Below are 13014 nucleotides of genomic sequence, written 5' to 3' on the forward strand. Positions count from 1 at the left end.
TATATTTTAATTTTTTTAAAAAAATTGTTTAAAAAAACCAGTCCAACTAAGATCTATCATATATATATATATATATATATATATATATATATATATATAGAGTCAGATATTAGCTCTTACAAATTTTATAGGTCAACCCAATTCAAAGCCCATAACTGGGGGCCGAAGCCCGGTCCTGGCATAGAAATTCCGAGGCAAGGTTCAATGAACGAGAGAGAGAAAATGAGTGAGTGGTGTTTGAGAAATGAGGAGTGAAGGCTGGAAAGTACAGATAAAGATGCAGAAAAAGTATAACAATTTTTTTTTTTTACGAGCTTTCCTATTTATTTAATCTTTTACTGTCTTTGCGTGTGAATTCAACCACTCTTCAGCCGCCAGCGTTTATTAAGATCAAATTTACTTAAATACCCTTTTCACCCACAGATTATATTAACGCAAACTGCTAATGGGTAGGATTTTGGGTTTTCAAACCTTGCAGGGGGGAGATGGAAAATGCATCAAAATTTGGATGCGAATGTATAGTAAAAATATGGAATAAAAAAGGCATGTAATAACGTCAAAGAACACCAATTATTCAATGGGACGCCTGTCTCTTAGGTACCATGACAAATTGAAGGTGTTCATAGCCAGATTTAGCCAAACAAGAATTCTAATAAATCACCGAGAGGTCTAAGAATAAGAAGGGATACGAGAAATAAATAGAAAATGAATTTTTAACGTAATTTGATTGAAAAATATTAAGAACTTATATTTATGGTGATAATATTATTTGGGTAATGTAAACAGAAATACAATATCATATTAGTAGAGTATAATTTGAGTGTTTGAAGTATCTTTCTCTTAGATTTTTTAATACAAATGATTTATACTAACGAAAATTAGAATCACATGTATAACCGTTCTAATAAAATATGATATTTCGTGACTTGTTAGACATCATAGTGATCCTGTTATGTTAACTGAGTGATTGATTATTGAAATGGTAAGATTTAATTTCAAGATAATAGTAGACTTTAATTAAATATTGGTATAATTACGAAAGTCGCATCGGACTTAAACCTCCATTTAATATTTGTCACTTCCTTATGAAAAAAATATTTTTTGAGTCTACTTCTCAACTTATAGACCGATTATGAAATATTTATCTATTACTTATAGTCATCTTTATGAATTTTATATTTATCAGTTTGATCGAAAATTAGTTTTAACTTAAAAAGACATTCTATCAAAAATCAACAAAAATGTCTATAGTTATCAATTTTTTGTTATAACGAATAAACTTTACTTAAGTGAAATTATTTATTTAAGATTAAACTGATCAAACATAATATCTAAAATTAGGATAAATATAAATCGTATTAAATTTGAATATCTCTTAATTTGAGTTTCTTTAGAATAAAAAGAACTATATTAAGAGTTTTTTGACTCAAATTTGATTCGAATTTATCGAACCAATATTAAGAGTAATTTGAATTTGATTCAAATAAAAATAATTCAGTTTGAATTTAACTTAAATTTATAGTTCAATTTATAACTTGAATATATAACTCAAATTCATAATTTGAATTTATAATTTAATAATAAAATAAAATTATTTAATATAATTCAAATAAAATTATGAATTAAATTAAATCATATTAAATTATTTATAGTAGATTTTGGACCTTAACCAGCTGCTTGGGGTCCACCACTGCATAAAACTCCAGAGCATTTGAAACGTGGTCTGCAGGTCAAGTAAAAGTCGCTGATGGTGCCAGTGCCAATGCGTCCAGTATGCGCCGCTTCTTGTTTTGGAACCTTGTGGGATTCGCGATTAAATTTTAAATTGACCCTCCGTTTTACTGGCTCAGTCAGTCTGTATTTAGTAGCCGTTGAACACGATGACTAGCAGTTTAGTTTAAGAACTAACGCTGCTGATTGCTTCCTGGACCAATCAAACGGTTGTGAAATCATCTTCTACATCCGACTCCATCAGACACGTATCAGGAAACCAGAAAGGTCGACCCCAGATGGTGTTTGTTGGATTCTGATCCAACAACCCATTCAAACATATAAAATCATCATAATGATTAAAATAAAATGAAGAAATATGAAGTGACCAAGTCAAAGCATGAGTTCATTAGTTGCAGAAATCACAGGGGGGATATCCGAAAACATAAGAGAATCCCGCCACTACAGGCTCTTACCAAAGCTTAAAAGAGCTCAAAAACTAAATCTTTAAGTGAAAAAACAACTTTCTCCTTCTTCTAAGTGACCAGATATATCGGCATTGAAGAAGTAGACATCCTCTGGTGTTGTTGCTGCTCCGTGTTCAGCTCTCTGAGACTCAAATAAGGAACCTGAAACTCATTCCTGTTCACTGGAGAAAGAGTTCCGGCAAGTGGGCCTGACGACGGCCGGCTTGTGCTTCTATATGGAGAACAAGACCCACTTCTGCTCTCGGTTACATAAACCGGGCCTGATATTGAAGCCCTGAAATCTCTAGCTCTTCCGTGATGCACATCATGTTCGAGACTGTAATTAGAATCATTTTCATGGCGGCTGTTGTAGATCCACTTCCATTTGAAGAAAAAGAAGGCATTTTTCCACCAACGTTTCTTCTTAGCCTTGTTGTGGAGGGACTTCTTGACCCTAGACTCTTCTTTCGAGATGGGTTTCTGAAGCTTGAAGTGCAAAGAGTCTATGGATCTCGATGACTCTTTCTTATGCTTCCTTGCTTCTTCCAACACCTTGTTTTCAACAGACGAGTCAATAACAGTAAACTACAAAGCTTCTGCAACACAAAAAAACAATTTAAAAAAAAAAAAGTAAATGAGACCTGGAAGTAATCGATTTGAGGGTCGAATCCATAGTCACTGAAGTGTTGACGCTCAGGCATGGGGAAGACAGGAGACTTATTTGACATATTTTGTCCAGAAATCGTTTAGGCTGTGTCTTGTGATTTGGTGATGGAAAAAAAGAGTAAAAAGGAAGACTTTGGGGGCACAAAATGCTATTGGTAAACGCTAGTGAAATAAATGCTGGTGTTTTTCGGACGGCATACATTTATTGATTTTCACGAATTTAGGAATTGGATGATTACGTTACATTATTAACCTCCTCTTATTTGTCAAACTTTATTTTCAACCACGTGACGTGATCTTCTTCTGCCTGAGAAGATGTGGACTGTTTCCAACATTTACCCGGAGTAACATTATATGTATTTAATTTCATGTATTTAACTAAGTTTTTAAACTATGTATCAAACGTGCACAAGTCAAAATTGAAAATGTATAAATTATATAAGTGCAGTTTTTATGAAAGTTCTTATAATTTGGATAACAAATATATACCAAACCTAAATACCTCTGAAGCCACAAACAAAACACTTGATAAAGGGACTTCTAAAATTATGTTTCTTTCTCTTTTAAGCTATTTAATCACATTATTTAAATACTTAATTAAGTATTTAAAATTATATTCGTATAATTTTATTAATCTCTTGACGGTTGAATGAGTATTTTTTACTTAAACTTTGATGAATTAATTCTTTTACCTTTTAGGTTTAAAAATTTTGTTTTATTATTTAGTTATCAAATTTTGTTGATAAAACCAATTAGGTGGATAGGTAGAAAGAATGTTTGATATTGAGATCTACTACATCAATGATGAATATCATTGATCAAGTTAACTAGATTTTTTACGATCGAAATTGTGAATATTGTTGATCAAATTGACTATGTTTAATTTAGTTAAAACCGTATTAAGATTATACGATTCTAGGTAAACATACCATCTTAGTGAGAGCATGATTAGAGGTGTGACTAAATGAGAATTGTATAGAGATTCACTTTTACTCAAATGTCCCTCATTAATGCCAACAAAAACCAAACCGGGCCTCAAAGAAACCGGACATGGATTTATTTTATGTTTATATTATTGTGTCATGACATTAGGAATGAGCATGAGGAATGGGCTATGCGGACAAGACAAGAATTCACCCATTAAATGTGGACAAATCACATTATATTATATTATTATTACTATTATTTTCATATCAAATGATTATTTTGTACCCAAAATTTGATGAAAATATAAAATTTTATCCTCTTTTAAATTTGAAAAAAATCAAATTTTCATCCATAGTCAAACTCTTGTTAAGTTTTGTAAAAAATAATGGTTTTGTGTTTTATTAAAATACCACTAACAAAGTGGATGATGGGTGGGGTTTAAGCTTTTTGTAACCTAAGGGGTGGGAATAAACATATTTAGCAATCATTGGGTGGGAATAGAGTTTTGACCTTATTAATATTTTCCCCTTCCAGGTTTCGATGCACGCATGGGCTTGGAGGCAATAAAATATCATATAGTGCAGGGTGTATGGTATTAAAGCTAGGAAGAATATTTGAGTGCTGCAGAATTTAATATTCCTTAATTAATGGGATTTGATCGGCTTCTTTTATTCGACATTTTTTAATAAATCACACAGTTTTATTCAAAACTTATCATCCAAATTTGGACTGATTTGGGCCCTTTGCCCATTGGAGAAGCTAATGCGGGATGGCTTTGGGTTGGTAACTTATAATAGATGCAAGCTCGATTCAATTACTACTGAATCAAGTTTAATTTTAAATAACTCAAATTTGGATTTTAAATTAAGTTTTAGCTTGAATTTGTTATTGCATGACTTAATAATAAGCTCATGACTCAATTTGAAAATAATATAAATAAAATATTAAAATTTTATTTTTAAATTTTGATATTTAACTTTAATTATAATATAACGGTGGATGAATATATATAAGTTACTGTGGTCAGAGCCTTTTTTACCTAAGTTTTAGATCTCAAGTAACTTTTGACTCCCAAATTAACTGTCCATTTCAAACTTTTCAATTCCCACAAGTTTTGTCTTGCTTGTATGGAAATAATTTAATTTAAAATTTTTAGTGTCGTTTTGGGAGAAGGGTAAAAGAGTAAATACGAAGATCCCGCGTCAGCCCCGGCGTCTGTTAGAATGTAATAGGAGTAGGAATAGAAGAGCAGGTGGCAACCTATGGCGCTTAAGGAGTTAATAAAAAGAAACCCGCAAGAAATTTCCTCTTCGTCAACTTACCATAATAAAAAAAGAACTTTTCTCTTCTTCTCCTAAACCTTCCCTTTCTAAAAACCCTTCTGTATTTCCCTCCATCTACGCTCCCATTCCATTAATTTCCTTCAACCAACCTCTTTCAATTTTCAACTCTTTCTGTACCTGACTAGCAAAGCTCAAATGAATAACGAGTTCAACGATCAGCCAGATTTATACGCGCCCGATAATAATAGCTACGCCCTCAGTGGCAAAATCATGCTCAGCGCCATCGTTATTTTATTCTTCGTTGTTATTTTAATGGTCTGTCTACATCTCTACGCTCGTTGGTATTTACTCAACGTGCGCCGCCGCCAAATTCGCCCTAGCCGTTTCCACCGACGTACGCATCTTGTCTTCTATGTTGACCCTGCTAACCCCAATCCCGTCGCCGCAGCCACGCGCGGCCTCGACGCGGCTGTCTTGAAATCGCTCCCTGTTTTTGCCTACTCCTCCAAGACCCATCCTGAGTCTCTGGATTGCGCCGTTTGTTTGTCCGAGTTTGAAGAGAACGAATCGGGTCGAATATTGCCCAAGTGTAAGCACAGTTTTCATATCGAGTGTATTGACATGTGGTTCCACTCTCACTCCACGTGCCCTCTGTGTCGGTCCTCAGTGGAGCCTTGTCAGGATGAGCCCGAAAACCCGACTCATGTGGCGGTTTCAGTGACTGAGCCAGGGTCAAGTTCCGGGTTGTTTATGACGCGTCAGCACGAGGACGAAACGGCCGGAACATCGTCGTTTGAAGATAAGGGCAAGCCGAGGGACGTTATAAACGTGTCGATAGAGGTTCCGGCAAGGAACTATAACGAAGGTTTTGATAGCGAGTCAAGCAGGTGTGACTCACCATCTAGTCAGGTTCAAACTCAGTCGTCGTTTCGATCTCCGGTGAGTCGTATGCTATCTTTTAAAAGGATTCTAAGCAGAGAAAGAAGAGGAAATTTATCTCCTTCAGGGAATACCGCAAGCTGTGGTGGAACTGTCACTGAGTTAGACATCGAGCGAGGTAGAGGATAGGTGACTCGGCAGACTCAGTAGCAGTAACTCAGGGATACAGAGTAAGTGGGCCACGTAGCAGATATTTCGTTGGAGCGAAAACATTTTAGTATTGATTGGCGGAGAATGCACACGTGGCAGATATTGGACGTCTGTTAAAATATTCACTTGTATAGATAATATTATTTGTCTTATTGATTTTTTTATTATAATTTTATCGTAAGTAAAATTTGAGTACTTGTGTGTTGATTGCAATTTACAAACGGCAGACAATGACTATATTGGATTGTTGACTTGATAAGTCCTTTGTATCAGATATTGTTCCAATTCCGAATGTGAAAGCAAGAATTGAAAGGCCTAATAATATTATATAGTTTGGATTCTTGTGAAATTCCAGTGCATAATTCCTGGAAACTTGTCAACGAAATTTGTCAATAACATGACCAAATATGTGGACTTCTTAAGCCGCGGATCAAATCTCTTATAGTTTTGAGAGTCTGTTGAAACAATTTACATATGTAGGGTTCAGTTATAATTTATTTGGAGTAGATGGCAGGCACATGTGATGTGTATTTTCCCATTGAATTTCTCGGACTATTCTCATCGTCCAAACAACATATCGTATTAAATTAGACGTTCCACCCAATTATGAGTGTGTATAATTTAATTTATAATAATAAGAAGAATGGTGGGTTGCCTGTTCAAGCTGAAGCTGTCTTAGTTTGACCCAAATATAACCAAACTAAGTGCAACAGCAGCAGCAGCCGCTGATTCCTTCTTTAGCATCCGTGTGGGGGCCTCTGCAGAAAGAGAAAAACGCTCAAGAAAGTGAATTATTGTGACAATTGTTGGTTTCGCAGCGATGGAGAGTAATTAATTGAGCTGCTGTCACAGTTGAGTTTGTTTCTGCCTTCAACATAAATAGAAATTATTCAAAATGTTGGCATCTTATTTTTACACAGACGTCAATGGAGTGACGAGGTTTCCAGTAAAGCTCGTCGAAGTGTGATTCCAACAAAAGAGAAACTGCTGGGGCCTAATCTGCCTAATCCCCATGCCCCAGTTACAGCGACACGCCAAGCCCTGTTCATAAACGCGTTTCTTTTATTTGTTTACTATTGTGTCAAGAAGTGATTATTCTGTAAAACCCCTGTTTAACCAAACTCATGAAAAAATTATTCAAAAAGCTACTTTGGATCAAACAATGACAGGGATCAGAGACATTTTCAGCACAATCCGAAAACCCACATCAACAAAGTAAATGAGTCGATATTTTCACATCAAGACAAAACTTGGCTGGAATGACGTAGTTGTTCAATTTGGTTGGTAAGATGAAAAGAGTAAGTAACCTTTTCCACGAACAAGCTAGTGGTATACACGTATAGTGGGAAAGCAAAGCAAGCCACATTCAAATAAAAAGATACTAAACCAGTGGGTTTCTTGGTCAGCTGAAACACTTTGAAGCTCTCTTGGTGGACAAGGAATTTGTGTTCAACGTTTACACTATTACACCCACTGCCAGTGTCAAAGTTGTCCGCCATAGGATGAATTATATATTCTTGAAACATATCGCTTCAATCATTGACAAACAGCTCTGAAGATACCTGATTGAGAGTTTTAATAAAATTACAAAGAATTAAAAGAGGTGACCACTTCTGCTGAAAGTATTGGTGGCATTGTATGTATGGTACAGGAACATATTCATTCTACAAGGGATATCAATATCATAGTTTTATTACAGGGTCTTGACTACAAGTTTGGCTCAAATCCAGGCCTAGTCTTGACTATTAAGTACGTGTCTGATAATAATTTGGAAAAGTAAATTATTGATCATTGTAATTTAACTTGAGCTACAATCATGTCACAACTAGAATTTGCTAGGAGCCATTCAGCAGAGTCGTTGAATTCCCCAACAGTTCAAAGCTGGTTCAGCTTGAGGTATGTAAATCAGCTGGTTCAAAAAGTCCAGACCTTCTTCGCTTCTTTCCTTCTGGGGTACACCTTGCACCACCAAGCTTCACAGAAAATTTACAATTTGGCTGTGACGGCAATCCTGATGATCCATGTTCTGTAGATGGATTGACAACTGGGGATTTCTCTCTCATGGACTTGCCCTTATCATCTTTTGAAAATCTTCTTGATGGAGACTTGGCTCTCTTTTTTGACAATTGATATTGTGTTTCTTTTTGTCTCTTGTCGTGCCTGAGCAGCCGGACATGGAAAGGATTCACTGCTGTGTAACAGATGGACTCACCATCAATCCCACTCCTATCCAAAGCAACATCTCCATTGTTCACCTGAAATTTAAAATGCCTAGCAATTCATTTTTCACACATGAAACAAGCAATACCAGATTCTTTTTTAGTGAATTCACCAGAATAAACTACTTTAAGATAGACAACTGCAATCAGAACAAACAATAATTGTAGAAAAAATTTTCAAATAGAGGAAGGAAATTACCAATTGAAGAAGTGCAGAGAATGTTCGAGCAATATCATACTTCTCTTGGCCCTTTACCACATCAGTGAAAGATGTGACATTTTCTTGGTCTCCTTCAAGAGATAGCTTGTCAATAATACTTTCTCCATATTCATGAATATCAAAAGGAGGGCATGAATCCTATCAAAAAAGAGAAGCTTCAAATACCAACAAAAGTTCAACTTAAAAGAGGTAGTAACATTATGATAAAACTAGTGGTGATAATTGATCAATGTTGGTTGGATTAGACAAAGAAAGGAAGGAAAAAAATAGAATTACTTGCTCATCTAGGTTGTGTTCAATTTTCTGTTTCCATGATGAGACTCGAGCAGCTAATTCAGTCAATTTTTCGGTTTCAGCTATGCTAGCAAGAAGAGCATCCTGAAAGAGAAAAGGCATTCAATCAACCAAGTAATGCTTTGGTAGCAACTAGAAATATAATTATCTAGTGGAAAGATGAACTAAGTAAGAACAAATTGCAGAGAGCAGATTCAATAGAAGCAAACTGATAAGAAATTTATGCTTACTAGGTGAGAGCGACAAAGATCTTCTAGGTTTGCATGACAATCTTGAACTTCATGCTCAAATGCTTCATTGATTTCACAGTGAGTAGTACCATCATCATGCTGTGTAAATGTCAATGAATAAGCAATGTGCAAAATCTAATGCTACTGTTTTGACTTTAATCACTCAAAAAGTTGTCCTGCAAACCTTATCAAAATGAAGTACATCTTCATCCATATACATACTCTCTGGCATGTCAATATCAGGATGCTCAGAATCTGGGTCACCACTATCATATCCCTTGTCCTCATTAAAATTGTCAGGATGACCAAAAGCACTAAAAGCTTGTTGTCCTTTGTTAGCAAGTGATTGCCGGAGCTGTAATAACAATATCAGGTTTTACATAGAGATAATAAGACAGAATTTGGCTAAACACACCATCTGGAGAGCAGAACCTTTTCATATAATGGAGAAGAATGGAAAGCCTGTTGCTTTTCAGATGCTTTTTGTCGTGCCTCCCATATTTGTGTGAGCTCTGGACTGATAGTACCATGCAATTTTGCAAGCGGAAACAGAGTAGTTACTGAGTGTTGTTTAGTAGAATTTACCGCATTTCTTCTGAAAGCTTTAACTGATTGTAAGGAAAAAAATAAAGGGACCACAACATCAGGACCACAGCACAAGACATTAATGGTAACTCGAGTTAAAAAAGTATGCTTCAACAACCTTTTTTGAAAGGTATGACTTTCAAGTTCCCAGGTTCATGAGGGTTCAAGGGCTTCCAAGGATCCTCCTCCTCCTCATCAGAATTACTATCCAAGTTCCTAGGTTCTGAATATCTGTCCTCCATATCAAATTCATGATTGCTCTCTCCAACATCATCAAAGGCAGGAGGATCATGGCCCATGTTAAGGCTTGGCGATGGATTAAGATTGGCATCCTTTTTCTTTCTGATAGATGGCTTATTTGCAGTTCCACCAGAACACCTCGTAGGGGATTGAAAGCTCTTGCGAGATGCACTTCCTCTGTAGGCACCATTATGCCCCTTGCCAACTTGACCTCCCTCTAAAAAGTCATTAACTGCTACAGCATCACACGGATCTAATAGAATAAAATCTCGATAGAGATCACTGGTAGCTAACTGCAACCACAGAAAAACGAAAAGAATAATTAAATTATTTTGTTAGTCAATGCATAACACAAAACCAGTAAAAGCAATTGTAATACCAGATAGGACTCTAATTCCGTGCCATCACCCAGAGAGTCTAAGCAGTCACCTTCAAGAACAATTAAATTTGCAGGGGGCTTCACAAAGTGATTAAAAAAATTATCATTTCCATTTGGACTGTCTAAGCGATTTTTTGCTTCCACTGCAACATATGGAAATTTTAGCTAATGTTTCTCTGAACTACACCAAAATAGAGTATATGGTTAAAGCTTACCTGGGATGTCATCTAAGCCCCAAAACAGATCATTTTCTTCATCAGAAACTGCATGGGATTCACTTCCTTCGATAGGGACTGATGTCTCCTTTGATTGATCCTGCTGGCTGGATAATTAAATAACAACGATAAAGCGCCATAGAAGTAGGATCTAAACCCACAATACAGTTTCATCACTGTCCGCTGACTAACTTGAGAGAACTATAAATTACTTGCCATTCAAATTTTGCAAGACAGTAGATTAACGACAACATAACTTGAGTGAACTAAGAACTACTGTTAAATTACTTGCCATCAAAATTACAACAACTGAAGTGCAGTGATAATCCATAACAAGTTAATTTATTTGTCAACCTTCCTAATCCATTAGATGGACTAATAAGCTCTCACAATAATTCATTTCCTTTCCAACGAAAACCATAGAACACCAAACAAATTTAAAATTACAAATAAAATTTGAGAAAGACATACAGTTGTCGGTCATAGTGAATATTATTTTTACGAAGAAAAAAAAAAAAACAAACCTTTTCTGAGAAAGAAACTCCAAAGCATGCAAAACCAAGTTGTACAAATATTCTACCTTCCTGCTATACACCTGAACCGAACCCTGAACCAGCAAAGCAGCTACATTTCTCCAAAATTTAATTACAATCAAATATCAAACATCAAGATGGAAAAACAAAAGCAAGTTAAAAGACAAACCTTCAGCGAAATTCACCGGGGGAATGAGATGTTCGGAGTCATAAATTTGACCAGAGCAAATTTTCAAGAGATAGTCTTCGAGCTTATTCGCCAAATCAACTTCCCAGTTAGCTTGTAGTTCACGCTCTGGCTGCACCGTGAACCGGGTACCACTACAACCAGCCGCATCGCAATTGGGTTCTTGTTCTCTGTGGTTAGTCATATTGAAAGTGCTGGGTAATTGGACCTCACATTATCATTGGAGCACATTTCGATTCCTAGGGTTTTGGATTTTGGGGGTGGAAATGAAAAAAGGGAAAAACTTTGGGGGTTATGAATGCTTTGCTCGATTGTTTGTTTCCCGAGAAAAATGAAGATAAAGTGATGGAAAATTGAGTGAGATTTAATCCTCAGGAGCTAAAGACGCACAGAGTTTGGATTTGCTTTTGGAAAGAAAGAGAGGGAGACACAGAAGGTTCAAAAAGAGTCGATCTGGTTTCCCGCTCGCTCGTCAAGCGTATTTATTTGAATATCACTGGGCCACTTTAATATTTTTAACGGGCTGGTGTTCGCCCAATTGAAGCCTCTTCACTGGCGTGAATAAGGTCGGATTCTATCTAAATTCTAAGTTCTTAAGCTCGAATTTAAGTTTAAAATTAAATGAATTAAATTCGGATTAATTTAAATAAAATTTAGAGTTAAATTGACTCTGGTTTACATTTACACTTAAAATTTTAAGGACTTTTCACTTAAATTTAGTTAAACACTTATTAAAATTGTTTTGATAATATATTTTTTATTATTTATATTATTTTATTTGATTTATAAATAATATTATTTTATTTGATTTATAAATAATATTATTTTATTTTATTTATAAATAATAAAAATATTTCAATAATTTTTTATTACAAATGATGATTTAATAAATAATATAAGAGATAATTTGATTATAATATTCATTTTATGTATTAAAAAATTATTAAGAAAATATTGATTTTATTATACCATATTCTTATTTATTATTTTTTAAGATAAAAATAATTTCATTTTCAATTAATATAACAAATAACATAAAATAATTTTAAAATAATTAAACTTAAGGGTATTTAAGTAAAAAAAATTTAATATATTCTTTAATTAAACATAATAATTATTTACAACTATTAATTTTTATCAAATATAGTGATAATTTATACCTAATAATGCTCAAGATAATTTTTTTATTTTGATAATAAAACATTCCCAAATTAAACATTCTATCAATATATTTTAATTTTTCCAATAAGAAAACATTATTTAATATTTATCATATCTCAATATTAATTAAGGTTATAAATTAATAAAAAAAGAGGCAAGTTTGAATAAAAGCCGACCTTAGCTCAGTTGGTAGAGCGGAGGACTGTAGTGGTTAAATACGACAGCATATCCTTAGGTCGCTGGTTCGAATCCGGCAGGTCGGAATCTTTTAATTAATTAGTAATTTATAGTTTTGTTTATTCAATTAAATAGTTTACGGTTGGCCAAAGGATTATTTCCCACCCATAATATGGTGTTTTCTCCATTAATTTTAAAAATCTTATTTACCTACTTATAAGTAATTAAAATTAACGATTTTAAAAATAAAATTATCATTTTATTTATATTATTAAAAATAAAATAAAATATTATTTTATTTTCCCCTATAAACTCTAAAAACTAATAATTTTTTTAATTCAAGTTTTCAAAAACAATATTTTCTACCTTAAGGTTTTTAATTTTTTAGATTCAATTTTCTGACGTCATTTCTTCCTCTCCGAGGATCTCTAG

At 34.3% G+C, this 13014-nt stretch overlaps 3 protein-coding genes and 1 non-coding gene across 4 annotated transcripts; 2 read left to right on the forward strand and 2 right to left on the reverse strand.

The window, feature by feature from the left end:
• Nucleotides 1–2095: 2095 nt before the first annotated feature.
• LOC123220580 lies at nucleotides 2096–2993 on the reverse strand. The gene is made up of 2 exons (XM_044642843.1): nucleotides 2819–2993; nucleotides 2096–2729 (listed from the first exon to the last, which is right to left on the reverse strand). Exons 1-2 carry the CDS (start codon nucleotides 2903–2905, stop codon nucleotides 2247–2249), a joined length of 570 nt encoding a protein of 189 aa, XP_044498778.1. The 5' UTR covers nucleotides 2906–2993; the 3' UTR covers nucleotides 2096–2246.
• Nucleotides 2994–5091: 2098 nt separating this feature from the next.
• On the forward strand, nucleotides 5092–6491 carry LOC123220405 (RING-H2 finger protein ATL2-like). Its single transcript, XM_044642621.1, has one exon. The coding sequence runs from the start codon at nucleotides 5249–5251 to the stop codon at nucleotides 6119–6121; it is 873 nt and encodes a 290-aa protein (XP_044498556.1). The 5' UTR covers nucleotides 5092–5248; the 3' UTR covers nucleotides 6122–6491.
• A 1290-nt stretch (nucleotides 6492–7781) lies between these two features.
• On the reverse strand, nucleotides 7782–11686 carry LOC123220467 (condensin-2 complex subunit H2-like). Its single transcript, XM_044642694.1, has 11 exons — nucleotides 11227–11686; nucleotides 11049–11148; nucleotides 10525–10631; nucleotides 10310–10452; nucleotides 9809–10223; nucleotides 9538–9713; nucleotides 9290–9460; nucleotides 9106–9204; nucleotides 8858–8959; nucleotides 8561–8719; nucleotides 7782–8397 (listed from the first exon to the last, which is right to left on the reverse strand). The coding sequence occupies exons 1-11, from the start codon at nucleotides 11426–11428 to the stop codon at nucleotides 8029–8031; spliced, it is 2043 nt and encodes a 680-aa protein (XP_044498629.1). The 5' UTR covers nucleotides 11429–11686; the 3' UTR covers nucleotides 7782–8028.
• An 890-nt stretch (nucleotides 11687–12576) lies between these two features.
• Nucleotides 12577–12668, forward strand: TRNAY-GUA. Its single transcript is given in 2 exon segments — nucleotides 12577–12613; nucleotides 12633–12668. It is a non-coding gene; the product is annotated as a tRNA-Tyr (tRNA).
• Nucleotides 12669–13014: the final 346 nt, after the last annotated feature.

The sequence above is a fragment of the Mangifera indica genome, chromosome 7, assembly GCF_011075055.1.
Source record: "Mangifera indica cultivar Alphonso chromosome 7, CATAS_Mindica_2.1, whole genome shotgun sequence".
Lineage (NCBI taxonomy): Eukaryota > Viridiplantae > Streptophyta > Magnoliopsida > Sapindales > Anacardiaceae > Mangifera > Mangifera indica.

Excerpts from the sequence above, each read along its gene's own strand:
- LOC123220580 (XM_044642843.1), bottom strand. The coding sequence starts at position 2,905 with ATGTCAAATAAGTCTCCTGTCTTCCCCATGCCTGAGCGTCAACACTTC. Across the intron at positions 2,730-2,818 it reads CTCAAATCGATTACTTCCAG|GTGTTGGAAGAAGCAAGGAA; the intron begins GTCTCATTTACT and ends GTTGAAAACAAG.
- LOC123220405 (XM_044642621.1), top strand. The coding sequence starts at position 5,249 with ATGAATAACGAGTTCAACGATCAGCCAGATTTATACGCGCCCGATAAT.
- LOC123220467 (XM_044642694.1), bottom strand. The coding sequence starts at position 11,428 with ATGACTAACCACAGAGAACAAGAACCCAATTGCGATGCGGCTGGTTGT. Across the intron at positions 10,224-10,309 it reads CGGAATTAGAGTCCTATCTG|TTAGCTACCAGTGATCTCTA; the intron begins GTATTACAATTG and ends CTGTGGTTGCAG. Across the intron at positions 8,398-8,560 it reads TCTCTGCACTTCTTCAATTG|GTGAACAATGGAGATGTTGC; the intron begins GTAATTTCCTTC and ends TTTAAATTTCAG.